The following is a 27584-nucleotide window of genomic DNA, read 5'->3' as shown; positions in this document are numbered from 1 at the left end:
TTCTCCAGGTGAACCCCCCCAGCTCTCCCAGCCTGGCTCCAGCCCTTGGAACATCTCCTTGGCCCCTTCCCTGCAATCCTTTGCTGTGCTGCAGGGACACCACGCTGTGTTTGGGGGGATGTGTTGGAGGGGTATCAGGAGGGATTTGGTCCTGACTCCTGTCTGTCAGTTGATCCCTCCACTCTCCCCCTCTGTGGGTGAACCAGACCTCTGGCTCTTTGGTGATGCCCACGATGATCACCTGAGTCTTTGCTCTTCTATATGAGGCAACTTCCAAAACTTAAATCCATGACAGAGTGTGTTTCACGCAGGGAAAAGTGTCTTGCCCTGGCTTTGTGTGGTAGGTGAGCAGCAGGCTCAGCACCACAGGGACCAGCACAGAGAACATCTTTAGCTGCTGGAATTGTGCATTCCCTGTGTCTGGTGTAGCTCTGTGAATTCCAAAGTGCTCCAGATGGACGAGGACTAGAGTCTGGGTGGCTTTGGAACCACAAAAAGCATTTGCTTCTGAGTTGCTGTCATTGAGTTTTGTGGTGGTGAGGCCCTCTAATCTTATTTAAAAATAAATAAACTGCAATTGTCCTGTGTGAGGTGGCTGCCTGGCAAAAACTGGCTGTGTGCTGCTTGAGGGGCTGGGAAATCCGTGGGGATGAAAAAATCCTCAACAACGAATGTTTGATTCAGAGCTGCTGAGAGGCTCTTGCTGCCTGAGAGGTGGAGGTTTGAAGTGGCCACTGACCCGGGGAGAAATGAGTTTGGGTTATTAGAATCTGCAGTAGGTGAGAGCTGAAAACATTGTGGTCCATCCTCCTGAAATAGGCACTGAGTGTCTGCTGTGGGAATTGGAAAAGGCCTCTGGAGCCCCAGAGTGTGTGTGAGGCCGAGGGGTTCATTGGACCCAACAAGGCCAAGTGTTGGGTCCTGTCCTTGGGTCACAGCAACCCCCTGCAGCTCCAGGCTGGGGGCAGAGCAGCTGGAAAGGTGGAAGAGGCCCTGGGGGTGCTGGTGACAGTGGCTGGACACGAGCCAGGCTGTGCCCAGGAGGGCAAGAGGCCAAGGGCACCTGGGCTGTGCCAGCACTGATGTGGCAGCAGGGCCAGGGCAGGGATTGTCCCTCTGTGCTGGGCACTGGTGTGGGGCATCTCAAATCCTGTGTCCAGTTCTGGGCCCTTCATGACAAGGAAGACATTGAGGGGCTGGAGGTGTCCAGGGAAGGGGCTGGAGCAGCAGGAGCAGCTGAGGGAGCTGGGGGGGCTCAGCCTGGAGAAAAGGAGGCTCAGGGGGGACCTTCTGGCTCTGCAACCCCCTGACAGGAGGGGGGAGCCGGGGGGGGTCGGGCTCTGCTCCCAGGGAACAAGGGACAGGAGGAGAGGGAACGGCCTCAGGCTGTGCCAGGGGAGGCTCAGGTGGGACATCAGCAGGAATTTCTCCCTGGAAAGGGTGGTCAGGCCTTGGCAGGGGCTGCCCAGGGAGGTTTGGAGTGCCCAGCCCTGGAGGTGTCCCAGGAAGGCCCGGCTGTGGCACTGAGTGCTCTGGGCTGGGGGACAAGGTGGGCATTGGGCACAGGGGGGATCCATGGGATGAGAGGGCTTTTCCAACCTCAGTGATCCTGGGATTCAGGACACAGAATAATATTCAGAGGTCTGACCCAGAGAGATGTGCACTGAGGAGTTCAGCTGGGTCTTTCTTGCTTTATCACCCGTTTTTCAGAGCAGAGGTGAGGGTTGGTGAAGAGGCCTCTGGAGGGGCTGAATTCCCCTCAGCCTCGCTGAAGTGTAGGATCTGGTGGATTTGCTTCAGTTCCTGGGCATGGCCGGTGGTGAATCCGCTTTGGGGTGTGCAGGGAATTATTTCTGAGTCAGTGGAGTGGCTGTAGCTGCAGTGTGTTACAGTGACACACATTCCTCCAGCAGCCTGCCTGGAAATTGCTCTTCTTGAATGAGATTTACATAATTCCCGAGTGCATTCACAGCCTTTGATGGGAAGGGGAAGGATGTTCTGGTGTGATGGAATGGTTTGTAGCTCATTCAGCAGCGTGATGTTGATGTGCACGGCCTGAATTTTGGGAAGTGGGGTTCCAAAGCAAGCTGGCTGGTGTCGTGTGTGATCAGAAAGGAGGAGTCCTCTCCAGAGCTCTGCTCCTGGGGGGATGTGCACTCCTGGCCAGGAGTGGGAATGAGGGTGGTGGGAGAACAACTGCTGGGGGCCAGAGAGATCCTGGCCTAAGGAAGGGGAAAGGCAGCCTCTAAAATGGGGAGCAGGGAATGGGAACCTGGAAAGCTGGGGCTGGCAGGAGCAACCTTCTAGTTTGCTTTGGTCTCCCTCTTTAACATAATTGGTTGGCTTAATAGAAATAGATATTTATACCCCCTTCAGTCAATGTTACCCCTAATAAATGCAGATATTTGATCTGTTTTTCTTCCTGGGGAAACATCAGCTGTATAAGGAGGAAGAAAAAACAATCCTGGGGGGTTAAGAGTGGAATTTTTTGCCTTGGCTGGTTTTGCTGCATGTCCCTGTAGGTGAATATAAATTCTCCATAGCCTTATTTTTGGGAAGTGTGGTTCCAAAGTGATCTGGCTGGTGTTGTGTGGGATCAGAAAGGAGGAGTCCTCTCCAGAGCTCTGCTCCTGTGGGGATGTGCACTTGCATCTCCCTTTCCAGAGGCACAGCCTGCCTGGAAGAGGCCGAAACAGGGATGCAACCTCGAGGTGCTGCTGGCTGAGAGCAGGAGTCAGCTTTTGTTGGATCACTCAGGAAGGAGTGGGGAGAACATCTGACCTCTTTGTGTGCTCCTGAAGTTTGTGGAGATCACCTCTCCCTCCCAGCAGCCAGGTTGTCATGTCGGATCAGATGTCAGGGCATCTCTTCCCATGCAGCCAATTTCTCTTGGCGTTGTCTTCTGGATTTCTTTCAAATCCCTGGCTCAGTGCTGAACCAGATTTTATGGTCATCAAATCTCATTGCTGTTAGTGCTCACCTGGGAGGAAATTCTCTCTCTGTGCACCTCCTTGTTTCTGTTATTTACACCATCCTGACTCTGTTCTACGTGTCTGAGCTCCTTAGAGCTCGGGGATCCTTAATAGGAACAGATCCCAATGAGCTGGAAGATGAGCTATATCTTTGATTGCCTGGGTTTGGAATACTGAGGTGCTGGAAGTCGTGGCTTTGGCTTTGTGTTCTGCTGTTTCAGACAGCATTTGTTCTTCTTTAAAGGGAAATGAAGGACATGGAGGGGCTGGAGCAGGTGCAGAGAAGAGCAACGAGGCTGGGGAAGGGACTGGAGCCCAAGTGCTGTGAGGAGAGGCTGAGGGAGCTGGGGGGGCTCAGCCTGGAGAGGAGGAGGCTCAGGGGAGACCTCCTGACTCTGCAACTCCCTGACAGGAGGGGGGAGCCTGGGGGGGGTCGGGCTCTGCTCCCAGGAACCAGCAGTAGGACAAGAGGGCTGGGTCTTCAGCTGTGCCAGGGGAGGTTTAGGTTGGATTTAGGAAGAATTTCTTTCCAGAGAGGCTGATCAGCCATTGGAATGGGCTGCCCAGGGAGGGGGTGGATTCTCCATCCCTGGAGGTGTTTAAGGTGAGACTGGATGTGGCATCAGTGCCATGGGCTGGGAACCACGGCGGGGTTGGATCAAGGGTTGGACTTGATGATTTCAGAGGTCCCTTCCAACCCAGCTGATTCTATGATTCCATGATAAGCCCTGTGATATTTGTGTACTGTGCAAGAAAACGAGGTGAAGAGGTGTTGGTACTGAATATTACAGAAGGGAAATGAGAAAAGGATCTTTTGGGTACAGTCTTTGAAAATGGAATAACAAACCGGCCTGTCTTACAAATAAATAGACACAATGGTCAGTGCAGATAAAAGAACTGGGAGAAAGGGCCTCAATTTGGTGATTATAGACAGTTTGAGCATAGAGTGCTGGAAGTCAGGCACAAAGACATGATTTAGAAAACGCTTTTCAGCAATTCTGATAATTATGGATAAAGAGAGATGATTAAGGATGTGACTTAAATACCTGTAGTGAATAATTTCTTCCATTACCCCCCCTCTGATGGCTGATAGAGAAGCCAATATTATTTTGTTTTTCTGCTTTTCATGGTGACTGGGGTAAAGTATATTTGGGGAGGTGGTGGAGGCAGCCCCTTCCTGCTGTGTGACGTGGACCTGTTGGAGTGAGAGCAGAGGAGGCACCAAAACTAATCCAGAGGGATGGAGCAGCTCTGCTGTGAGGAAAGGTGAGAGAGTTGGGATTGTTCAGCCTGGAGAAGAGAAACTTCAGGGTGACCAAATTGTGACCTTCCAGTACCTGAAGGGAGCCAAAAAGAAAGAGGGAGAGAGGCTATTGATAAGGGCCTGTAGTGACTGGACAAGAGGCAGTGGCTTCCCTCTGCCAGAGAGTGGGTTTAAATTAGATATGTGGAAGAAATTCTTGGCTGTGAGGGCCTTGAGACCCTGGCACAGGTTGCCCAGAGAAGCTGTGGCTGCCCCTGGATCCCTGGAAGTGTCCAAGGCCAAGTTGGACAGGGCTCAGAGCAGCCTGGGCTAGTGGGAGGTGTCCCTGCCCATGGCTGGGGGTGGTACTGGATGAGCTTTAAGGTCCTTCCAACCCAAACCACTCTGCTGATTCCATGATATCCAAACCAAAATACAAATGCTGCTTAATACCCTTTTTGTTGGGAGTGTAATGATTCTGTCTGTCTAGCTGCTCTGTTTTGAGGTTCCCATAAGCCTTGGGAGGTTATTTTTTGGGGAGGGTGGTGGACAGGCCCCCAGCAGCCTCTGTTTGTCCCCCAGCACTGAGAGCCCTGGGTTGTGCCATTGTGGCCACAGCCGTGGATCGCTGTGACATCCCTCCAGCAGCCAGAGGGACACACATCACCTGCTCAGTCTCTGCTCAGCTCCTCTAGCCCTCAGGTGCCTCACTAAAACAACAGTTTGTCCCTTGCCTGCTCCTGTGGCTGGGCAGGTCCGGGGGCTGCAGCACTTCCCATGAGTTCAGCCTGAGGTGCTTCACGGAAGAATTTGGTCTTACTGACATTTGTGTGGCATCAGCAGCAGAGCTGCCTGTGCTGCAGAGCTGGGATGGAGCTGCCAGGGAGGCACAGTCCGTGGTGCTGCCCAGAGCTGTCATTTCAGGAAGGTGCAGCCGTGTTCTCACTCGGTGCTCGTGGTCAGTGTGACAAATGTCACCACACGAGGTGGCGAGATGGGGGCGTAACTGAGAGTCACTTTGAGCTGAGGTGCAGTAACGAGGGGACACCTTATTTTTAAACTGAGATTCTGAGTGACCAACCACTGAGGATTTGCAAATTATGTAAATATATATTAGATAATTTAATAATATATTAATAATCTTTTGCAAAGTGGTGTGGTCACAGAATAGTTGAAGAATTCAGGCTGGAGGGGATTTCTGGAGGTTATCTGTGCTGCTTTCCCTACATCTGATATTCTTGGGTGAGATAGATAGAGTCTTGTCTTAAAATTGAAGTAAAATGTAATCACCTCAAAGTCTTGACTTGGCTCTGCTGGAAGTGGTGCCTTGAGTATCAGAAGCAGGGTTGAGCTCAGTGGCCATGGTGTAACTGGGCACTGGTGGTGTGTGAGCATCTAGAGCAGTTTTGGGGTGTTTTTGGTCCTGTAAATCACCCACCAAGTATTCCTGACCTCCTTCCCTCTGTGTTTGGATCACCTGCTCTGTCCTCAGTGGGACACAACTAAACCCTGTGTGTTAACCCTCAGCGTGCTGTGAGGAGCCAGGAGCACAGTGTGGGCATTACTCAGAACTGAGGGTTTTATAAAGCAGGCCCTGCTCAGCACAGAGGTGGAGCAGAGACCTTTGGGCTGCAGGGCTCCTGTGAACCTGGAGTAGGAGGTGTGGAATGCTGCCTGAGTGTTGGTGGCTGCTGGGACACAGGGGTGGTGCCTGGGGAGGGCCATGATCTCCTCACGGTCCCAGCACGTGGTTTGACTTCTGTGCTTTGTCCTCAAGTCCATAGTTGTTGGATTTTTTTTATTTGCTTCTGCACACGTGTTCAGGGGCTGCATCTGTGGGGAATAAAAATCAGAAGTGGTTTCTTGAATTTTCAACATATCCAGTCCATACCAGGCACCATCTCTGCTCTGGGGGAGCAGGGACAGCAGCCAGGGAACGGCTGGAGCTGTGTCAGGGCAGGCTCAGGTTGGATCTCAGGCAAAGGTTCTTCCCCCAGAGGCTGGTTGGGCACTGCCCAGGCTCCCCAGGGCAGTGGGCACAGCCCCAAGGCTACCAGAGCTGCAGGAGGGTTTGGCTGATCCTCTGGGGCACAGGGGGTGACTCTTGGGGCTGGGCCTGTGCAGGGCTCAGGGTTGGACCCCGTGATCCTTGGGGGTCCCTCCCAGCTCAGCACATTGTGGTTTTATGAACTTACTTAACCAACAGTTTTAAATTGCTGCTTTTCTTCTTCTTTTCTAAGTGACTCAATTTTCATGAAATCACACCATTACGTTTTTCTCTTTCATATCAGTTTAACTTGAATGTCATTATGCCTGGTTAATACAGGAGGTTTGACTTGATTTCCACCTGAAATGGTTCTGACTCCCTGACTTATGCCTTGACTCCCTCACCTGAAACCAAGCAACTGTGAAATACAAGCAAAGGCACTTGTGTTGGATTTTGTGTGTCTTAAAAGTAATTGCTAGTTGTTCCTTCCTTGTGCAAGTGTAAATGTAACATGTTTAAATAAATCTGTATATAATATATATATATTTAATAATAGAAGTATATAAATGTTGCAGCTTCCGGGAGTCATAAAGGTAAGTCCTGCTGTGGAGCTCCATAACTTTGTTACATGCTGTAACAGGGAATGTAGCTTTCAGTCTGTATCAGAAAGATTGCCATAAACTATGATTATCATAAAACCCCAGCAAATAAAAGCATTTCTTCATGTCTTTTCCTTCCCCATCTCTAAACAGGTGCGTTCCATGGATGAACTGAATCATGATTTCCAAGCCCTTGCTCTGGAGGGACGGGCCATGGGAGAGGTAAGTGAAAGGCATGGGGAAGAAAACCACTTAATCTCTGTGTTTTGGGGGAGGGAGGGATTGAAATAGCAGTTTTTTGAGCTGCTGGAATGATTCTGAACTCGAGAGTTCTCCCTTCTGCCTGGGAAGTGTGTGAGTGTGTGTGTGTGTGGTTTAACAAACTAAAAACCTGTCAGGCTGGAATCTGTCTTGGTAGGAGGAACAGCTAAGCCTCCACCTGTTGGATCATCAAACAGTGGAGTGGTGGTTGTAAAAGAACAGAAATATATCGTGTGACAAGTGTTACAATACTTGTAGCAGGTTTATTTTGGGCCCCAGTGAGCTCAGAGCCCATGGTGGTGTGGGGTTGGCTGCCTGGCATTGTCTGCTGCCCTGCTTCCACTCCTGGCCACCTTTTTTTTGGCTCCTGTCACAAAGCCCAGGGCTGTGTTTAACGTTTGAAGTAGCTGAGCAACCTAATCCAGGGCTGCAGGAGTGATAAAGGCTTCAGCCAGGACAGGAGCTTACAGGAGGGGGCAGATAATGAGCCCTCAGTTCAAACTCCCCAGAAACCCAGGCAGGGGTGTTTTAATCTCCCAGCACAGCGAGGAGGTGGCAGATTTGGGGGAGATGCCCCTTGGGTTTCTTTGGAAAAAGAGAATTTACCTATTTTTAGGGTGACTTGAAAGAATAACTTGTTGCTGTAGTTGGCTGTGTTATGTTCCTGGAAGTTGGATGTAAATGCTTTTCTTCCTTGCCTGGCTCCTTTTGCCTTCAGTCAGTGCTCCTGTGGAAGAGCACAGAGGAGAAAATCATGTCTTGGAGGAGATTATTAATGTGTGGCAGGTCAGCTTGATGTAGGTCTGTTTTGGAGAGCCTTCCTTGGTGTGTTCCTCTCAGGTTCAGTTTGTTTATCCACATTTAGTCCATCCTGTCTCTGTTACCAAGTTTGTGAGCCGCATTTAAAAGAAGAAATAAAAGTCCTTAGAACCCTGAAGTTACTGTTTTGGAGAAAGCAGCAAACAAGGACTGTGGTGTGATGAGATTCATAGGAAGGTGCCCTCTCAGGTGAAAGACCTCCTTCCTCTCCTTCCTTCTCTCCTTCCTTCTCTTCATCATAATAACGAGCTGGATTTTAATTCGACATCTCTTGATAGGAGAACCTCTGTTTCTCCTGGTTGGATTAACCTACAGTGAGACTGTTGACTAAGAGCAGGTGAAAATGGTTTAGAAAGGAGAAAACATGACATTAAAAATCTGTCTAAAGCTGCTGCAAAGCAGCTGCTGTGGCTCCATGTGCAGCCTGCCAATGGAATGCCGGGGGTGGGAATGTTCCCTGAAGATTGATTTTTGGCACCTCATTGGGCAAGAGGTTCCTTTTCAGACAGGGAGTGTGCATGCTCTGAGAGCAGGTTCCGAGTGAGTCCAGCAGTTGTTTTGTGCTTACCATGGCATTAGGTCACAGAGCTGTGATGCCTGAAGAAATTCCTCAAACTGCTGAGTTTTCCCAGCTCTCAGTTTACTCAGGCATCCCTGAGAGAAGCGAGGTTGGGGTTGTGTTTTGGAGGTTTGCCTTGCAGCAGTGACTCACCTTTTATTTTCCCCTCCTTCTTGTAACTGTGATGTGGAAAGTTTTGGCCGTGGCATCCTTTTGTCACCGGGCTTTTCCACATCCTGCAATGAGCACGAGTTTCCAGGAAAGGTGACATTTCACCCTTCTCTTGCAGCTAAACCACTCCCTCTTGTTTCTCTTTCTCCCTCAGTCTCATGCTTTCCCTCCTTCATCCATTGCATTTTCTCTGTATCTCCCCAAAGGTTTTCCAGATAGATCCAGCTGGCCAAGATTCCAGGAGCTCTGTGAGCTGAGATCCCGCAGGATTTGAGTATTGACTTTCCAAGACCGTGTTCTTCAGCTCCACACTTGGATTTTGTGCAGTTTAGGTACCTTAGCAAGGCACTGATGGTTTCCTCCCTTCCTCCTGCTCCTGGAATGGGAAGGAAACTCATGAAGAAAGTGTGACATAAATGAGGAAAATTAAATAAATGAGGAGAAGAGAGAATTTTATTTCTATTTCTTTGTCTTGTACATTCTGAGCCTTCCCTGCAGGAGGTGTCAGTAATCTTGTTCTCGGAGTTGAAAGTGGAAAACTTGGAGGAGGAAGATGAGGGAAAGAGTGTTTATGCTTTTAGTGTATCTTTTATCTTCTTGTTTTCTTGCTTCTTGGTGATTTCAGGAGTTTGTGGCTCTGAAGACATCAGAGCAGTTTTTTAAAGGGCACTGCCAAACAGTTCCATCTCTTCTCTCTCCTGCTGTCAAAATGCAGATAATATTTGGAGATGAACAGATATCCTTATCTGAGAAAATTAAGAATAATTTAAAAAAAAAGCCTCAGAACTTTCATCTCTCTTGTTTCTTGACCATTTCCATCTTCAGACTCCCACCCTCCACTGCACCCAGCCTCAAATCCCCAAAATTTCCATTGTGAGACTGACAAAAGCCACTGAAACCCTTTTGCTCCACTGTGAAGTGGCAAAGCTTTGGGCTGTGGGTGGTGAATGTGGTCAGTGGTGCTGAGAGCAGCCCTCTAAAGAGGGAGCTGTGGTCTTTCCCCTTTCAGCACCTTGTCCAGGTTGTTGAGTGGGCTGAAGGAGCTCATCCTGGAGCTTCACTGAGCAGTTCCCTGTGGGTTTTGCTGCTGTTTGTGCCTTTGTTCTGTGACACTTCTCTGAGGCTTAACACGAGCTGTGTGAGTTCTCCTCCTCTCCCAGGATGGGGAGCTGCGTGTCTGCTGTTCTTTGCTTAAATCCCTTTCATCTGTGGCTTTGCAGCAGTGGGTATTGGTGGTTTTGGGATAGTGGGCAACACAGAGAGGCTGTGAGGTGGAGTTTGGCTTTGGCCTCAGCACATTACAGGCATTTGGGCAACGGGCTGGGTTTGGAGGAGGTTGTGCTGAGATAAGTTTGTGTCTGGAGTGAAAGAGCAGCTGGGCAAGTTGCTGCCTGAAACTTAATCCAGAGGATGGGAGGAGGATGGGGACAGAGAGACATGAGGCAACTGGTGGGTGTTTAACTTCAAAATTGAATGAACTGGACCAAAAATGACGACGTGTGACTATTAGGGATAGCAGTGCATCTCACCCTGCCCTTGAAATGTGGTAAGAAATCTGATGTATTCATCTGAGAAGCATTTAATCCTTGCTGTGCTGCTGCCCCTGCAGGTGGGAGTGCTGGGGTCTGGGGTGGGTGTGACCGTGGGCAGTGGAATTGCTGCAGTCCCTGGGGGTTGTTGTGTTAGAGCTCTGCAACATCAGAGGCTGGAGGGGCTGTGGGCAGGGACAGCCCCCAGGGAAGGGCTGGAGCTGTGTCAGGGCAGGCTCAGGTTGGATCTCAGGCAAAGGTTCTTCCCCCAGAGGCTGGTTGGGCACTGCCCAGGCTCCCCAGGGCAGTGGGCACAGCCCCAAGGCTGCCAGAGCTGCAGGAGGGTTTGGACAACGCTCTGAGGGCCAGGGTGGGATTGTTGGGGTGTCCTGGGCAGGGTCAGGGGTTGGACTGGATGGTCCTTGTGGGTCCTTTCCAGCTCAGGCTGCTCTGTGACTCTCTGACCATGTTTGTGTCCCCTTAGTGCCTGGGGAAGTGTTGGATAAGCCCCTGCAGAGTGTTTGACACCGGGCCTGGACATTCTTGTACCTCATTTAAAGAGAATAACCACAAACCAAACAAAGACCCCCAAACTAAACCCCTGTGTCTCTGCTTTCCCTGCTAATGCTGCCTGTGCTGTGTTCTCATAAATCTATGATTCCCTGGCAGCTGGGCTGGGCAGTATTGGCAGTTGGGATAATGTTTATGTTCAGTTCTCCAGTTTCCCCAGCTCTGGCAGCTTTGGAGATGGGTTGGAGCTGGTGACGGTGCCACAGCAGCTCCACTGGCACGTCAGGATGTGCTCTGAGCCAGAGCACACTGGGATGGTCACACACTCCCAGTCCTATGATCCTGCCTTTTCCTGGTGCTCTCAGTGAGCCAGCTGAGCTCCCTGAGCTGGCAGAAAGCTGCCTGTTGTGTGGGACAGCAGGGCAGGGCTGGCATTGCCTGCTGGGAGCTCCCCCTGCCTTCCTGGCTCTGAGCTGGCAGCACTTTGGGGGTCGATAACATCAGGGTGGGGTGTGTGAATACACACTCTGCCTTCTCCTACCTGTTGCTGGGGGTAAACCGAGTTCTCCAGCTGCACAGATGGCTTCTTTTATCTTCATATTTGCCTTATCTGAGGGGGATCAGTTTTCTTAATTTGTCTAATTCATAATCCCATCTCAGTGGGATCTGTGTGCACTTGCTGGTTGAGGAATGGCTTTTGTTGATGTGTAAGTCATCCCCTCCTCCCCCTCTGCTAAATTGAATATTGGCCTAACTCTTAAGTCCTCTGTAAGAGGGCTTAGAGGGATTATTTTCATACTAGATAGGGTCAATTTTAATAAAAACCAGGGAATGAATAAACGAGGCTCGTTCTAAACCGCTGCTTGTTCTTTTTAAATCTTCAACCTGCAGAACTGGCTGATAGTCACTTAAAATATCTTTTTTTTTAACTCCATTGCAACTGACAACTTTCCCTGAGGAAAAATTCATTGTCTTGGCAGCCTGTTGCATAATTCAGTGCAGATGATTGCTGTTGGTAACCCTCTGGTGTTGGTTGGAACAGCACTTGACAGAACAAAGACCCCCCATTACCATCTGTTAATATTGGATTTTTTGGCTTTCCCCAATATCTGTAAATTCATCCAGTCTGTATCCTAATTGTTTCTGCTTATGGTACAGAACTTCCAGTTGGAAACTTTATGCTTCTGGAGGGGAAAGATTAAACTGGAGGGGACAGAGCTGTCCCCAGACTATCATGAGACAGTGAGAATTAGTGTTTGCTGACCCTGTCAGTGATTCACTGCAAAACTGAGGGTGTTGGGATGCAGATCTGCAGGATTCTGTTGGAAAGGGGATTATTTTCTTCCTTAAGAACGAGGTAGAGGATAGTAGGGAAACAATAAAGTGCTGAATTAGCCTTAAGTCACCCCCAGCCAGGGCAGTGTCTGACTGACCCAGAGCTGCCGCAGGTTTCAGAGAATCCTGGACTGGTTTGGGTTGGAAGGGACCTCAAAGCCCATCTTGCTCCACCCTCTGCCATGGGCAGGGACACCTTCCACCAGCCCAGGTTGCTCCAAGCCCCGTCCAGCCTGGCCTTGGACACTTCCAGGGATCCAGGGGCAGCCACAGCTTCTCTGGGCAACCTGGGCCAGGGCCTGCCCACCCTCCCAGGGAAGGATTTCTTCCCAATATCCCATCTAACTCTGCCCTCTGGCAGTGGGAAGCCATTCCCCCTTGTCCTGTCACTCCAGGCTCACATAAAAAGTCCATCTCCTTTATCCTTGGAAAGAAAATCATGGAGTCATTAAGGTTGGAAAATGCTCTATTCTGCTCATTCTTCCTGTCTGGGGTGGCACTGGCTGATCTTTAAGGTCCTTCCAACCCAAACCATTCTGGGATTTCGTGATTGGAGCTGTGGCTGCAGCACAGTTTGTGCTTTCCACCGTGAGATGTTGTCAGAGGAAATGAGAAATGTTTAGTTGCAGTTACAATTTAGTTTGATTCATTCAAATCACTTTCTGTTGGGAATTCCTCGAAGCACCAGGAGAAGGCAAGTTGTTATTTTTGCTGAGTGGCAGCAGCAGGAGCAAAAAAGCTGCGTTTTTATAAATATTGGAATGACAGAAGCGTAAAAAAAATAATGGTGAGACACCTGATGTGTGTTTATGTTTATAAATACTAGAGAGCTCTGCCTTGGTTTTCACCTCCTTCCCCAACCCCACGGTGCAGACGGAGGAACAGGTTAGTCTGAGTGTTTGGAAACGAGTGTTGCTGATGGGAGTTCTTATATTTGGAGGTATTTTTGGATTGCATAAAGGGGAATGTGGGGCTTCCCTGCTTTTATCGTTCAGCTGAGAGAATCCTCAGCAACCCACGCCGTGTTTGGGGTGGAAGGAGAAATCCTGGAGTCACATTGCTAAAAACTGATTGATTCTGGAAACAGGCAGAGCTTGGTGAAGGTAAGAAGGAAATGGTGAGCACAGCTTTTCTGATTGTGTCTCAAAGCAGCTCCCACGGCAGCTGGGAGCTCTGAGATCAGTTAGTGCTGCTCCATCTGCAACCAGCTGATTTACCCTTACATTTTAGCTTTAAATTTGCACATTTGCTGGAGTTACCATCAGGAGCTGGTATCAGGCAGGGCACTGGAGGTGATCCCAGTCAGTTCTCAGCACTCCATACACACAGGAGAGATCCCCTGGTTGATGGCTCCTCTTTGTTCTGTGGGGATTTCAGACAGATGCAGGTTCCCATCTCCCAGTTCCTTGAGTTTTACCCCAGCTCCAGCAGGAAAGGCTCCTTGCTGGTGTTCCTCTCCCTCAGGATGGATCTGGCTGGTGGTGTGATGGCCATCCCAGGCAGCAGGACTTCCCTTGGTCATGAGGAGGTGCCATTTCCAAAACCCATCTGCTGACCTCCAGTGCAGTTGTCCTTGGCTTCACCCAAGCCCAGGATGCCTCTGTCTCATTCTCAGGAGCCCAGAACCTGTTTTTCCTCCCCTCAGCTCAACCCACACGGCCCAGAACTGCTCAGTCTCATTAGTGTTCCCAAAAAACCTTGGGGACACCGGGAGTCCTCAGCAGTCCCTGGCTGGGGGACAAGTGAGAGCTCTTGGCATCTCCTGAGCTTTTCTGGCCCTGCCAGCAGCAGGAATTTGTGCTGGGTGCTCACAGAGGTCCCCCCAGCTCAGCTGAACTCCTGATATTATGATCACAATAGGTTTTTCTAAACCTATATATATATACATATACACATACACACACACACATACACATATATATATGTATTTTCTTACAAGGAGCTGGAGAGTGTCATTGTCTGTGTATTCTGATTACAATAGTTTTTTCTACTTTATATATACATATATATATTATTTTCCAAGAGTCTGGAGAGTGTCATTGTCAGTATATTCTGATCACAATAGGTTTTTCTACTATATATATATGTATTATTTTCCAAGAGCTTGGAGAGTGTCGTTGTGTGTGTGTGCTGACGTGTGGGGTTCATAAAGCATTTAAGAATATAAGAGGATTGGGATGATGGAATTGCTCCCTCAGCTGCCGTGTGGCTTTCACCCCGTGTGGATAAATATTTGGGTGGATCAGTTTATGTTTAATGATTGATTCGTGTTTAGAAGGGAGTTGCTTATGGTTTATGTTTGCATTTTATGCTTATTTTAATCATGCTTTGCTTTGTTTTGTTCTTTTTTTTTTTTCTCTTTTTTTTTTTTTTGTTTTTTTTTTTTTTAATTGCAGCAGCTGTTGCCGGGTAAAAAGTTTTGGGAATCTGATGATTCCAGCAAAGATGGACCAAAAGGGATATTTCTGGGAGATCAGTGGAGAGACAGTGCTTGGGGAGCATCAGGTAGTTTGATTGTTTACTTAATTTAGTTGGGGTTAAATACAGAAATGTGCAACTCATCTACTCACAATCACCAAGTTCTGAAAAGATTTTAAAAAACCATCTTGTTTATATAATAAAAAACAAATAGAAAACCCCACATTGCTTTGTGATTGAGTTAAAATATCCATACATATCAAAAGGTTGTTTAATGTAAATGTGTGCAAATTCGTGTGTATTTGCTTAAAAATTTTAAATTACCCTTAAAATTTCAATTTAAACTTTCTGATGTGTTTTCTGCCTTGGGATGAATCACTTGAAAGTTTGAACAAAAAAAAACCCAAAACACCCACAATTTTAAAAATACCAAACAAACCAACAAAAAGAAAAAAAAAATGATGTTTTGAATTAGGAGTGTTGAGTTATATCTGCCAAGGATTTTGATCTTGGATCAGAGACTGTCCCTGATTTTGGACTTCAGGAGTGTTCAGGTTGGTTTCAGTTAAATGTTAAAAAAAATCCCCTACGTGTGCTGGGTTTGAAATGCTGCCCTTGTGTTTGTTATTTTCCCTGGTTTCTATATGTGATGAGTACGTTCCTTAAACACTTCTGGGCGTCTCCTGCACTTCCCAAACATCTGCAGCTCCCAGGAAATGGGATTTTACAGCAGCTGCACTGTTGTGTGGGGCTTTTCCCTCACAAAAATGTCCATTATTTGATTGAAGGCTTTGCTATAGTGCTGAGGGCGTTTTGTATTATTTAAATTGAAAACTGACTGTAAAAAGGGGATGAAGCTTCTCAAAATCCGATGTGTTGGGTCAGTCTGGGCACTGGGGAGGTTTTGGGGGGCCTGTCCCCTGCAGCCCCAGCTCTTGGCAGCACTTTGTGCCAGGTTTTATTAGTCCAGACTGGAGCTGAGGTGGATTAAAGGCTGAGCCAGGCTCTCCCAACAGCTGAGGAAGGGACTTTCTCCTCTGCTGCCTCTGGGCTGTGCCACCCCCGGGCAGGTCACCTCCCACACCCTGATCCCAGAGCTGCAGGAGTCACAGCCCTTGGACTCCTTCTCCTTTGGTTATTCTCCAGTAATGCACACAGAGCCTGTGTTCCTGAGGGGCTGGAAGCCAGGCAAGGCACAATTTCCCCTCTGGCTCATCTAAAATGAAGGAACAGCCCCCCAAAATCCCCCCAGTGCCCAGGCTACATGAAAGGGTGAGGCCTGGTTTGCTGAGACACCCTTGGCTCCATCCCTTCTCTCTGTGCCCACAGCATGCACTGCAGGCCTCCCACCTGGCTTTGGGGTTTCACTCCTGTACCTCAAAATTGTGGGTTTAAAGTGTCTAAAGCCAGTTTTAAAGCATTCAAAGCCAATTTTAAAGCCTTCAAAGCATCATTCCTGTGCTCCTTCCCCTCCTGGTGGCACACAAGCTGTGCAGCAGTGCACTGAGTCCTGCCGGGCACCCGAGCTGGGTTCAAACTGGCTTTTCCCTTTTTTACTGTCTTTATCCCACAAAGTCTCCCCAGTCCACTTCACTTTGTGGACACGTGGTTGCTTGTGCTGGCCTGGGGGAGAAGGAGGGAAGTGTAGCCAGGAGCAGTGGGAGAATAGAATTACTGCTCTGGCAGCTCCTACCTGCTTTATAAGGAAGCTGCACTGTCACTATCACTGGATATTGATGTCCCTTCCATGTCCCTTCCACCAGCCCCTGGCAACTCCTATGTCTGCTGCCTGTTATTTTTGACTCAGAGAATTCCTTCCCTTCCCTCCTTGGGGATTCAGGATCATTTCTTGCCCAACCAGTGATTTTTGCAGAGCCCAGAAGGACTTGGAGATGTCTCTCCTGAGTCTGTTCCTGGCTGGATCTCAAAGCCTCACACAGCAGGGATGGGGCTGGTGCAGGAGGATGGGATGAGAAAGAGGAGATGAAGTTCTCATAAACATTTTTTTTAGGAAATAGCCACAAAAGTCTCTGATCATGACACAAACACTGCAGTTCTTAGGACCAAGAACACAAACACAGGCTGGTGTAACAACAGGATCATGTTTTAAATGACAAACCAAAACTGTTTTTCACTGCACTAGTGCAAGAGTTTTACTAAAAATAAAAACTAGAACTTTGTCTTTTTAATTGCAACCTTTAATGAGTCTTAAATTTCTAAAGTTTAGTTTAGATTTTAATGGAGTTCTCACTTGTAGGTTTACAGGTTCTAATGTTTAAAAAATGAGAAACTCCTCCTGGTTTTACTGATGGGCAGCACCAGAGTCACAAAGTTGGCACTTCTTAGTGCAGATAAGACCCTGGAGAGTACATCTTTAATGACTGGCCTCCTTTGTTGGATCTTCTTACAAGAATTACCCATGTTTTTGTTCCAGATCACTCTGTTTCCCAACCCATTATGGTTCAGAGAAGACCTGGGCAGGGCTTTCACGTGAACAGTGAAGTGAACTCGGTGCTTTCCCCCCGCTCAGAGAGTGGAGGACTGGGTGTGAGCATGGTGGAGTATGTGTTGAGCTCGTCTCCTGGAGATTCCTGCCTAAGGAAAGGAGGATTTGTAAGTCTGCCTGATTCCCACATTTCAGTCCTGTTGTGTTATTTTCTCTATTTGCTGCTCAATTTGTTTGTTTGTTAATCCAGTCCTGAGGCAGATGTTTCTTCTTTTATTAGCTCCTAGTTTCACTCTTTCCTCAAACAGGCAGGTTGACCAGTCTCAAACCAGCAGATTTAACCACTGTCCTTGACTTGGGGGGCGTGGGATGGAAGGAAGGGATGGGAAGGTGCTGCCATTCCCTGGTTTTTGGCTAAGCCCCCCAGCAGTAGCACCCCATCCAAGCTGGTGGTTGGACAAGGTTGCAGATACTCCTGTGGGTTCTGACTGAGCCTTGGTGAGCAAAAAGCTCCATGTAGTGATCCCAGCCATGGGACAGAGCTCCCAAACCCACGCCAGGTGGGATATTGCTGTCCAGGCAGAGCATTCCCAGTGGAGAAATGGCTGCAGTGCCTGTGCTCCTCGGGGTGAGGAAGGAGCACAGTTGCTGCCGCCTCAAATTTAAGGATGTGGGGAGAGAGGTGGCATCAGAGCCCATCCCTGTCGAGGGGAGAAGGGGCTGGACCTCAACTCTGCCTCATCAGCCCAGTGCTGGGCCAGGAGTTGTGGAAACCCCTCCTCTGTTATGCTCAGGGGCCGTGCTCAGCTCTCCAGAGAGCTGGTTTGCAGCTCCCTTCATCCCTGCCCTCCTTCGTGGGCACCTGGTAACCTGGGTGAGCCCTGAGCCCACGGAGCAGGAGCTTTGGGGAATGAACAGTCAGTGGAAGGAGCCACTTTATCCCAGCTGGGGGTCTGAGAGGTGTTTCCTCCACAGCACAGGCACTCAGGGTCTCACTGCTGAATATCCCATTGTGGGGGGGACAGTTGGGCTTTTGGCATTTCCAACCCCCCCTACAATATTGAGGAAACACAATTTTATTTAAGAAGCAGCACCAGATTATTGCTTTCAAAACTATCTTTTTTTTCCCTAAATATGAGGGAAAAATCTCCTCCTTCAGTTAGAGGGGATGGATAAAGTGTTTAGTTGATCCAGTGCTTGCTGTGTGCAGAGCACTTTTCCCTCAGATGAAGTGGGAGGCAGGGTTTGCATGTCTGGCCCTATGACAGCACCAAAGCTGGCCCTGATAAATATGTTTATATGCCCCTTGCTGGTTTTTATCATAAATTATGTTGTTTTCCCTCTCCCTTTTGTTGTTCAAAACACTGCCCCAGGCACCATCACCCTTTATTCTTCTCCCAAGTGAAATAAAAGGCAGACATTAAGGGCAGAAATGCTGGAGCTGTAATACCACTCATAAAATGCTCAACAGGACAGAAATCCGTTTTTTCCTCTTTTTCACCCCCCCCTTTTTCTCCCAAAGAAATGTGCTTTAGGATTACATGAACCAAGACTGAGTTAGGGGTATATTTGAGTGCTTTTAAATGAGCTGTTCCTTGGAATTCAATGTGCAAATCAGTGATGCCTCTCCCCAAAACGAGGTGATTCTCCAACACTTGCACTTGCCAGTCAATAACTGCATCTCTGACACTGAGCCAGTGACTTCCAGAGAGGCTCTAATTCAGTTTATTCCCCTGCAGCACGTGCTGTTGTGAATTTTGAAGTCCCATCTTGAATTATAAGATTATTTTGGGTTGGGATTTTTAGAGCCTATAGAAGCAAACCCTGAATTACTAAATGGAAGAAGCTGAATAGATGAAATCTCTTGGAAGAGTGAGAACTAATTCCCTCGTTTCTTCAATTGTTAGGGGCTATTTTGCTTTTTTTTTGTAAGAATTAACGTTTGCAAGTGACTTCCTTTATTGTGACATGTGCCTTTGATTTGTGACCATCTCGGGCTGAAAGCAAAATCGATCTGAAAACTCAGCTTATTAAAACAATGTCTCTTTTTGCCCAGGGGCCAAGGGATGCAGAGAATGATGAGAATGACAAAGGGGATAAGAAAAATAAGGGCACGTTTGATGGCGATAAATTGGGAGATCTGAAGGAGGAGGGGGATGTGATGGACAAAACAAATGGTTTGCCCGTTCAGAACGGGATCGACGCTGATGTCAAAGACTTCAGGTATGTGCACTGTTAATTAGCAGTTAATTAGTGTCACACTGGGGGGGTTTAACCCCAGCCAACACTCAGCACCCCCAACCACTCGCTTTCTCCACTCCAGTGGGATGGAGAGAGAATTGGAAAAGTGAGAAAACTCATGGGTTGAATTGAAAATTCGTGGTGGAAACAGTTTAATAAGGAAAGCAAAAGCTGTGCATGAAGCAAAGCAAGGCCAGGGATTCATTCCCCACTTCCCAGGGCAGGCAGGTGCTTCATCCCCAGGAAAGCTGGGATCTGTCATAACAAAGATGCCCAAGGGCTGGAGCAGCTCTGGGAGCAGGACAGGCTGAGGGAGCTGGGGCTGTTCAGCCTCCAGAGCAGAGCCTGAGAGGAGCCCTCCCCAGGGTGTGTCAGGGGCTGCAGGAGGGGGCAGAGGAGGGCCCAGGCTCTGCTGGGGGGGCCCAGCAATGGCACAGCAGGAACGGGCAGGAACTGATGCCCAGGAAGCTCCACCTGGACAGGAGGAAGAACTTCTTGGCTGGGCAGTGACCCAGCCCTGAACAGAGACCAGAGAGGGAGTGGAGTCTCCTCCCTGGGGATATTCCAGACCCCTCTGGACACAACCCTGTGCCAGGTGCTCTGGGATGGCCCTGCTGGAGCAGGAGGTGGGACCAGATAGGACACTGTGCTCCCTTCCAACCTGATCCAGTCTGTGATTCTGGAACAGTGACTGGGGAAGACAAACACCATCACCCCAAACATCCTCCCCTCCTTCTTCTCCCCCCAGCTCTATATGCTGAGTGTGATGCTGGATGGCCATGGAAATCATGGAATGGTTTGGGTTGGAAGGGACCTTAAAAACCATCTCATCCACCCCCTGCCATGGGCAGGGACACCTCCCACCAGCCCAGGTTGCTCCAAGCCCCATCCAACCTGGCCTCGGACACTTCCAGGGATGGGGCAGCCACAGCTTCTCTGGGCAACCTGTGCCAGGGCCTCCCCACCCTCACTGTAAAAAAACCTCCTGTCTGGTCTAAATCAATCCTCTTCTCAGTAAATCCCTGGGCTCAGCTGGGATCAGCTGTCTTGCCTGTGTCCCCCCAGCTCCCTGTGCCCCCAGCCCCCTCTCTGGAGGGCTGAGGAGCAGAGGCTCTGCCAGGCCTGCTCAGCAGTACCTGAGCCATCCCTGTGCTCCCAGCACTGTTCCCAGCACAATTCCAAACCAGCACGTGCATTTAATGTTTTTGGAAGGATTTTTTCATGCTGCAGTGAAAGAGCCTTTGGCTCATTGGAACAGTGTGCCAAGGATGTTATAAAGGTACCTGGAGAAGCACAGGGAGAAGGTAGAGAACACCTGAGAGCACACCTAGGCCTGGCTGTTGTAATCTGGGTTATTTTCACACCTAATTTGATCATTCTGTGTGGGATCCCTATGGAAGCACCCGTGGAAGGTGTTGACTCTGCTTATGTACCAGTCTAGATTATACCTGGGGTTTTGGATTTGTTCCTTGTAGCTCTCCTGGGATTAAAACCTTCTGAAATTGTGACTGTTGATGTAATGGATACATTTGTCTTTCTTGCTCACTTAATGTACCTGCCTTGGCTCTTGTTGACATGCAGGAAAACTGCAAAAGCCAAACAAATTGTTAAAAAAAAATGTGTAAAAGTCAAACAAAAGGCTGGGAAGTGCACACTGCATGGAGATGAACCATTGCCATTGAGTCCAATCCTTATTGTAGGTCATCAGGAAACTGTAGGAGCTCCTTTAGAAAGGTTTCAAGTGAGACACAGTGCCAGAGTATCACACAGTTAATAATCACCAGATAGCTTTATGAAAAAATAAAGCTATTCCAGCTACATTGCTGAAATCCTGGCTTGTTCAGTCAATCCTCCATTGGCTGACTGAGAAGAAAAATAGAAACTGAATTTTGTTTTTACTGGAACAGGAGTTTGGGGCTGGGGAACTGGGGGGGGTTGTAGGTGAATTTTTTTTGTTTGTTTTTTAAATACATAAGTCATTCTGTAGAATTAACTTGGGGAGCTGTTTCAGATCTGTTTTCCCCCCTTTCTCAGCACCCCTCCCAGCAGTTCTGGGTGTGGCAGGGATGTGTTCAGTGATGAGTTTTCCCTCCCCTCACAGCCGCACGCCCGGGAACTGCCAGAACTCGGCGAGCGAGGTGGATCTGCTGGGCCCCAACCAGAACGGATCCGAGGGCTTGGCCCAGCTGGCCAGTACCAACGGGGCCAAGCCTGTGGAGGACTTCTCCAACATCGAGTCCCAGAGCGTGCCCCTGGATCCCATGGAGCACGTGGGCATGGAGCCCCTCCAGTTCGATTATTCCGGCACCCAGGTCCCCGTGGACTCGGCCGCGGCCACCGTGGGGCTCTTCGACTACAATTCCCAGCAGCAGGTGAAGAGTTGGTCCTTGCTCCATCCAAAAGAGCCAGTGTGGGGTTAGATGAGCTTGGGATCTTGTGGAGGAAGGCTTGGAATGGTTTTATCGCTGTGCTGTCCAGAGGGTGCTGTGTGTGTCCTCCCAGGGAGCTGGAGGGGGACAGGAGCCTTGGGACCTGGAACAAACAGGTTATGCAGGTATTTCTAGCAGTTATCCCCAGCTGTTGTCCACAGCACTTCTCTGGGGATAACTGGCACCTTGAACAGAAGCCTTGGGACCTGTAACAAACAGGTTATCCAGGGATCCACAGCACTTCTCCAGGTAGGAATCGTTGGGATCTTGAGTAAGTTAGCATTGAAAAAGAGCTGTAAATTAGAAAAACTGCTAAACAAAAAATAAACACCACCCTAGAGCCCTTAAAGGGACTGGACAGTCCAACACCTGCTCAGCCCAGGTGCTGAGCCCCGTGTTGGGCTCGGCCTTGGCCCCAGCCCCGTGTTGGGCTCAGCCCCAGCCCCACTTTGGACTCTGTCTCAGCCCCACTTTGGGCTCTGTCTCAGCCCAGCTTTGGGCTCTGTCTCAGCCCAGCTTTGGGCTCTGTCTCAGCCCAGCTTTGGGCTCTGTCTCAGCCCAGCTTTGGGCTCTGTCTCAGCCCCACTTTGGACTCTGTCTCAGCCCCACTTTGGGCTCTGTCTCAGCCCCACTTTGGGCTCTGTCTCAGCCCCACTTTGGGCTCTGTCTCAGCCCCACTTTGGGCTCTGTCTCAGCCCCACTTTGGGCTCTGTCTCAGCCCCATTTTGGGCTCTGCTTCCCTGACTGAGGGAATTCTGAGTTCAAACCACACTGCTTGTACCTGAGCCTGGTTTAAAACCCAAGAGCAGAGTCCAGCACTCCAAACCTTTATCTCAGAGCTTGTCTGACCTTTCTCCCACGCGAGCCCGGGCTCCTCATCCCCGAGCAGTCACCCAGGCCTCGCCTGGCTCTTGGCTCCTCCTCAATGCTGGGCCTGGATCCAGCCATCCACTCTTAATCTGCTTCTGTTCCTGCTCCTTTGGGTAATGATTGTAAACTTTATTGCCTTCCCTTTGCAAGTGTGATATCCCTCAAAGAAGAAAGCAGTCCTTTGTTGTAGCTGTTTGCAGGAGCACAGAACTAACCCTGGCTTGCTTAAAATATCTGATCTTTTTTAGCAAAAGGGCTGCTGGCACTTGGGATTGAGGAAAACCACTGCCAAGATTGTGCTGAGGCTTCAGAGTTACCGTAGTCTTATAGCAGTGTAAATATCTGTGTTACAGCTCGTTTGGCTGTTTTATTCCACACCACGTTTGGGAGGTGAAGGATGGAAAATTTTGTAATGATTAAACTAAATAGCTGCTGTATAGTTCAAAAAGGAAAAAAACAAGATAGTTTCAAGTCTTTCTCTTACCCTAGTGTGGGATCTGGGATTCAAGAATTGCTTTCAAACCACGAAACTTGTGTATTTTTTTAAAACAGTACGTTAGGGCTACATAAATGAGCTGCTTTCTGAAGAACCATTAGAGATGGGACTATGCAGCAGGAATGGGAAGCCTGTCATTTGCATTTTCTCAGTGTTTTCTATTTAAATGAAGGCTCATTTACAAGTTCAAGGAGTTTTTATTTGTTTCTTTCAGCCTTTCAAAATGAAGAATTTAAAATTTAGCACGTCTGGCACCTAGTAAGGGGAAATCAAAACTCCCAGAGTAAGGCAGAGCAGGGAAGGGTGCCTGTTTTGGGAGCAGTGGAATGTGGATTTCTGGCTTGGGCTGGCCTGGGTTTGGGATTTTTATTTCATGTGAAGTGGATAGTTAATATCCACCTAGAGCTGATGTCACCTCCATGTAATGGTGTTTAAAGCTGTCAGCTGGGCTGCCTGGGAATCATGGAATCATTTGGGTTGGAAAAGCCCTCCCAGCCCATGGATCCCCCCTGTGCCCGATGCCCCCCTTGTCCCCAGCCCAGAGCACTGAGTGCCACAGCCAGGCCTTCCTGGGACACCTCCAGGGCTGGGCACTCCAAACCTCCCTGGGCAGCCTCTGCCAATGCCTGACCACCCTTTCTATGGAGAAATTCCTGCTGATGTCCCACCTGCCCCTCCCCTGGCACAGCCTGAGGCCGTTCCCTCTCCTCCTGTCCCTTGTTCCCTGGGAGCAGAGCCCGACCCCCCCCGGCTCCCCCCTCCTGTCAGGGGGTTGCAGAGCCAGAAGGTCCCCCCTGAGCCTCCTTTTCTCCAGGCTGAGCCCCCCCAGCTCCCTCAGCCTCCTCCAGCCCCTTCCCCAGGTGCCTTGCCCTGCTGTGAAGCTGAAATCCTCTCCTGTCTCCGAGTTTTTGGGGAGCAGTAGGAGCACAGCCCACCCTGCCCCTCTGGCACCCTTTGCTCCCCCCTCAGCTCCTGCTGAACACAAGCTGTTGAACAAGAACTCTTATTTTCAAGTTTCAGCTTAGTTGCAACAGTTCCTTGCACCTCCAGTAAATGCAAACAACAGCCCTTTGTTGATCCAAGCGCTGGAGTAAAGATAAGGATCCTCTCCCCTGCCAAATGTGACCTCCCAGTGCACGTTTGTGTAAATCCAAGACATCTTGGCTCACATTTGTGCCCATTTCACTAATATATGATCCCCAGTGCTCCTTGCTGCTCGCTGCCAGCCACAGCCTGCACGAAAGGAATCTGTCTGTTGGCAGTGTAGTTTTTTCCACTCGGTTGTCAGGAGGAAATATGTCCTGAGCAAAGGATCTCATCCGTAAAAGTGTCTCTGTGGGGCTGTTGGGAAGCGTCATATCCTTTGAAGGGATTACAAGCAGGCACAGCTCAAAGCAATATTAAGAAGGGGAAGGTCTTATCCACGTGTAATCTGATTAGAGATGTCAGATGTTTATATTGCAGAAGAAACTGGCTTAGAGGAATCTCATCGCCCAACATTCCCATAACTGCAACACAGACTGGGCTGTTCTGGCTCCTTGGAATTCCCTCAGTGATCTCCCCCACGTGCTGTAGATGATCCTTCATTTGTGTGCACCTGGAGGAGAGGAGAACAACCTCACTGCAGTGTTGGATGATCCTACTGAACTCCTCCAAAACTGTGACAGGGGGTTGGAGATTTTCCCTCTAAATGGGATTTCTAACAGCCTGAAGTGCTCCTGGTGCACTTTTTGATACCTTTGTAAATTCAAGTTAATATTCCTGTTCCAGAGGGCTCTTTTCCTTTTTTTCCACCTACTCAATCCCACAGTTAAACACTGATTTGTAGTTCTGGAATGTAGGCCTATGCTGTCAGCAGATGGAGACAGCACAGCGAGGCTTTAAAATACATGGAGCTGATGATTCCCAGAGCTCCCGTGGTAGAGGGGCTTATCTGGCTGAGTAAAGCCTGGAATTGGGATGGTTTTTCTTGGCTCTGCTTCCCTGGACATGTTACAGGCAGCATGAAAGGTACAGCTGCAGTGTTTGAGCTGTTCTGAGTTTCTTCTGAGTGAGCTGAGTCTTGCTGAGCAAAACAGAGAATTAAAGCAGGCAGAGGGAGAGGTCACAGTCCTGGAATGGTTTGGGTTGGAAGGGACCTTAAAAGCCATCTCATCCACCCCCTGCCATGGGCAGGGACACCTCCCACTGTCCCAGGTTGCTCCAACCTGGCCTTGGACACTTCCAGGGCTGGGGCAGCCACAGCTTCTCTGGGCAACCTCCCCACCCTCCCAGGGAACAATTCCTTCCTAATAACCAATCTGAACCTTTCCTCTCTTAGTTTAAGGCCATTCCCCTTTGTCCTGTCACTCCAGATCCTTGTCCAAAGTCCCTTATAGGCCTTGTGTGTCTGGCAGTCAGATTTAGCAGGGATCAGCTGTGCTCCCAAGGTGGGAGAGAGCAAACAGACAGCAAAATATCCCCCAGCAGCAGGTGAAATATTGATGCTCCCAGTAGCTGAGGATTCTGTTTTGCCAGTTGCCATTTAAAAAATGGATCACTGAGGTGCATTTGGGAGGTGTGGAAGTCCTCACACATGTAAAGTGAGCACAGGAGAAAGTATTTTCAGAGAAGACAAATGCTTTTTTGCCCTTAAGACAAGTAAATAATAATCCAGCTATTTTCTCAGCAGTTCCCTTTGACGGAATACACATCAACAGACTGGAAAAACACATCCCAGGGATGTGCAAAACCACCTGAAAATTAAAGGGTTTGGTGAAATTTTGCAGCTGAAGAAAGCTGAAATATTGGACTGCTGGAGTCAATACAAAAGAAGACCCCAAACCCAGGGCTGGCTGTTCTGGAGGAATCCACACCAGCACTGGAGCAGATATATAGATATATATAGATATATATAGATATAGGGATATATAGATTTTTTTTTCTCCACGTTGATGTTTATCAGTGAACAGGGTGTTGCTGGTGACTCCCACAGACCAATGTCCCTCATTCCATTTCCTGTCCTTGCTTTTTTAAAGTGAGGGATGACAGGACCAGCCTTTGCCCCAGCTCCTGCTGGCAGATGGCACCTTAACGAAGCTCCCACCCCTAACGAGCACTCAGCTCTGTGTGAGCATGAAGTGCTGCTGAAAGCCACCTTGGGGAAAAAAAGGGAAGGCAAAAAGAGGTGTGTTTGTTTTATGGCTCAGGGAGGTCATAAAGTAACTGTAGATTTGATCTGTTTTTCCGTAAGGAACATTTTGATGCCCCTTGGATATTTGTAGGGCCCCCAGCGTCCTGAGGGGTGAACAATTCTTGGGGTTATGGCACACAGAAGATCAATTCTACACCCCCTAAATACTCAATTTCCTCATCATAAATCTGATGCTGAGCCCTTGCATGTTTTTTCTCCACCTGAACTTGTAAAAAGAAGAAAAAAAGAGGTGGATTTTCTCGCCCATCTTTGCTCCTCCTGCTCTCAGGAGACTGAACTCCAATTTTTGCCCATAAAAAAAGCCTCCCAGCCTAATTTTCTAAATGTTTCTATGCTTCTTCTTGGTGGTCGTGGGTTTCTGCTGGAAATTTGGGCAGAATTGTTGCCTTTTGTGCCAGCTGAAGTATCAGTTGTCTGGTCTGAAGGGAGGGCAGGATGTAATAGGTGTGAAAATCGAATTTAGGAATACAATTTGTTTGTGAGTGAGTGGAGAGAGAAAACATTTATCCCAGTGGTTTGTGGAGCCGTTCACACCTCGGGAATGATCCCTTGTGGGAGTGGGAATGGACCTGCTGCTGGATAGTTTCAAAGTAGATAATCAGCTGGTATATCCTTAAGTGTTTTAATTAGAGCTAAGTGAGGCTGTTAATGGATGGATTCAGGGGTTCTCTTAAGTAGAGGCATAAGAAGCTGGAGAAATAAGGTTTTAGTAAGGACCTGGGTGAATAAAAAACCCCAAACCTAGACAAAAATACTTCAAAGATTAATGGAATCCTTTCTTTCTTTAATGGAGAAAAAAATTCTCAACAACCTTGAGAATTGATCATTAACACTGACTGTTCTCACTAACGTTGCCCATTGATCCCTAAGATTTCAGGGAGCTCTGAGCTGGCTTTGGCTCTAAGCTGTGCTTTGGGTGGCTTAACCAGAATATCCCCAGGTCTGGTTTGTGTCTGTGGTCAAAAAAGAATTTCCAGTTCCTGCCTGGATTCCTGTAGGAGAGGCTGGAGATGCAAGGTTGGCAATAAAGGGAGCAAATAAAGGGAGGTTTGTGATCCCCGAGGCTGGAATCCCATCTGGGGGCTCTTGAGGTGGCTCTGGAGGCATCTCAGGTGTGTCACCTCTGCACACCTGGCTCTGCAGCCTTCTGCCATCCCAATTCCCACTGCAGGCCATCTGGGAGAGTCCACTGGTGGGACTGGACTCAGTGTGTTCCGGACCTGGCGCTGCCCACGGACCCCTCTGGTGACCCACAGGCTCTGTGTGTGTGGGGATGAGTTGGGAAAAATGGCCTTTGGGAATTGTGCAGGGAGGGAATAGCAGAGGAAACCCCAGCTGTGGGTAGCTGTGCTTCAGAACTGCATGTTTTTTCGGGTGGATTAACACAGGCAATTGATCTCGAAAGGCTTTTTTCCCCCCGAGGATTTGAGTTTTCTCAATTCCTTCTGAAACGTTTCTCTTTAAAGAGAGAAATGTCTGTAGCGCTGAAACAAAATCTAGTGTAAA

General features: G+C 48.9%; 1 protein-coding gene across 8 annotated transcripts in view; it reads left to right on the top strand.

Moving 5' to 3' along the window:
• The window catches only part of PUM1 (pumilio RNA binding family member 1), an 81807-nt gene that overhangs the window by 14616 nt on the left and 39607 nt on the right, over positions 1-27584 (top strand). For 6 of the 8 annotated variants that reach the window (XM_064635274.1, XM_064635271.1, XM_064635270.1 and 3 more), the window contains exons 3-7: positions 6955-7023; positions 14382-14490; positions 16838-17016; positions 18906-19072; positions 21192-21462. In XM_064635274.1, coding sequence (XP_064491344.1) covers positions 6955-7023; positions 14382-14490; positions 16838-17016; positions 18906-19072; positions 21192-21462 — 795 coding nt within the window. The remainder of the gene's footprint in view (positions 1-6954; positions 7024-14381; positions 14491-16837; positions 17017-18905; positions 19073-21191; positions 21463-27584) is intronic. The other 2 variants (XM_064635275.1, XM_064635268.1) reach the window with 1 other exon arrangement.

The sequence above is a fragment of the Pseudopipra pipra genome, chromosome 24, assembly GCF_036250125.1.
Source record: "Pseudopipra pipra isolate bDixPip1 chromosome 24, bDixPip1.hap1, whole genome shotgun sequence".
Taxonomy (NCBI): domain Eukaryota; kingdom Metazoa; phylum Chordata; class Aves; order Passeriformes; family Pipridae; genus Pseudopipra; species Pseudopipra pipra.
Note: the sequence above shows the minus strand (reverse complement) of the source record. Positions and strands in the feature narration are given on the sequence as shown.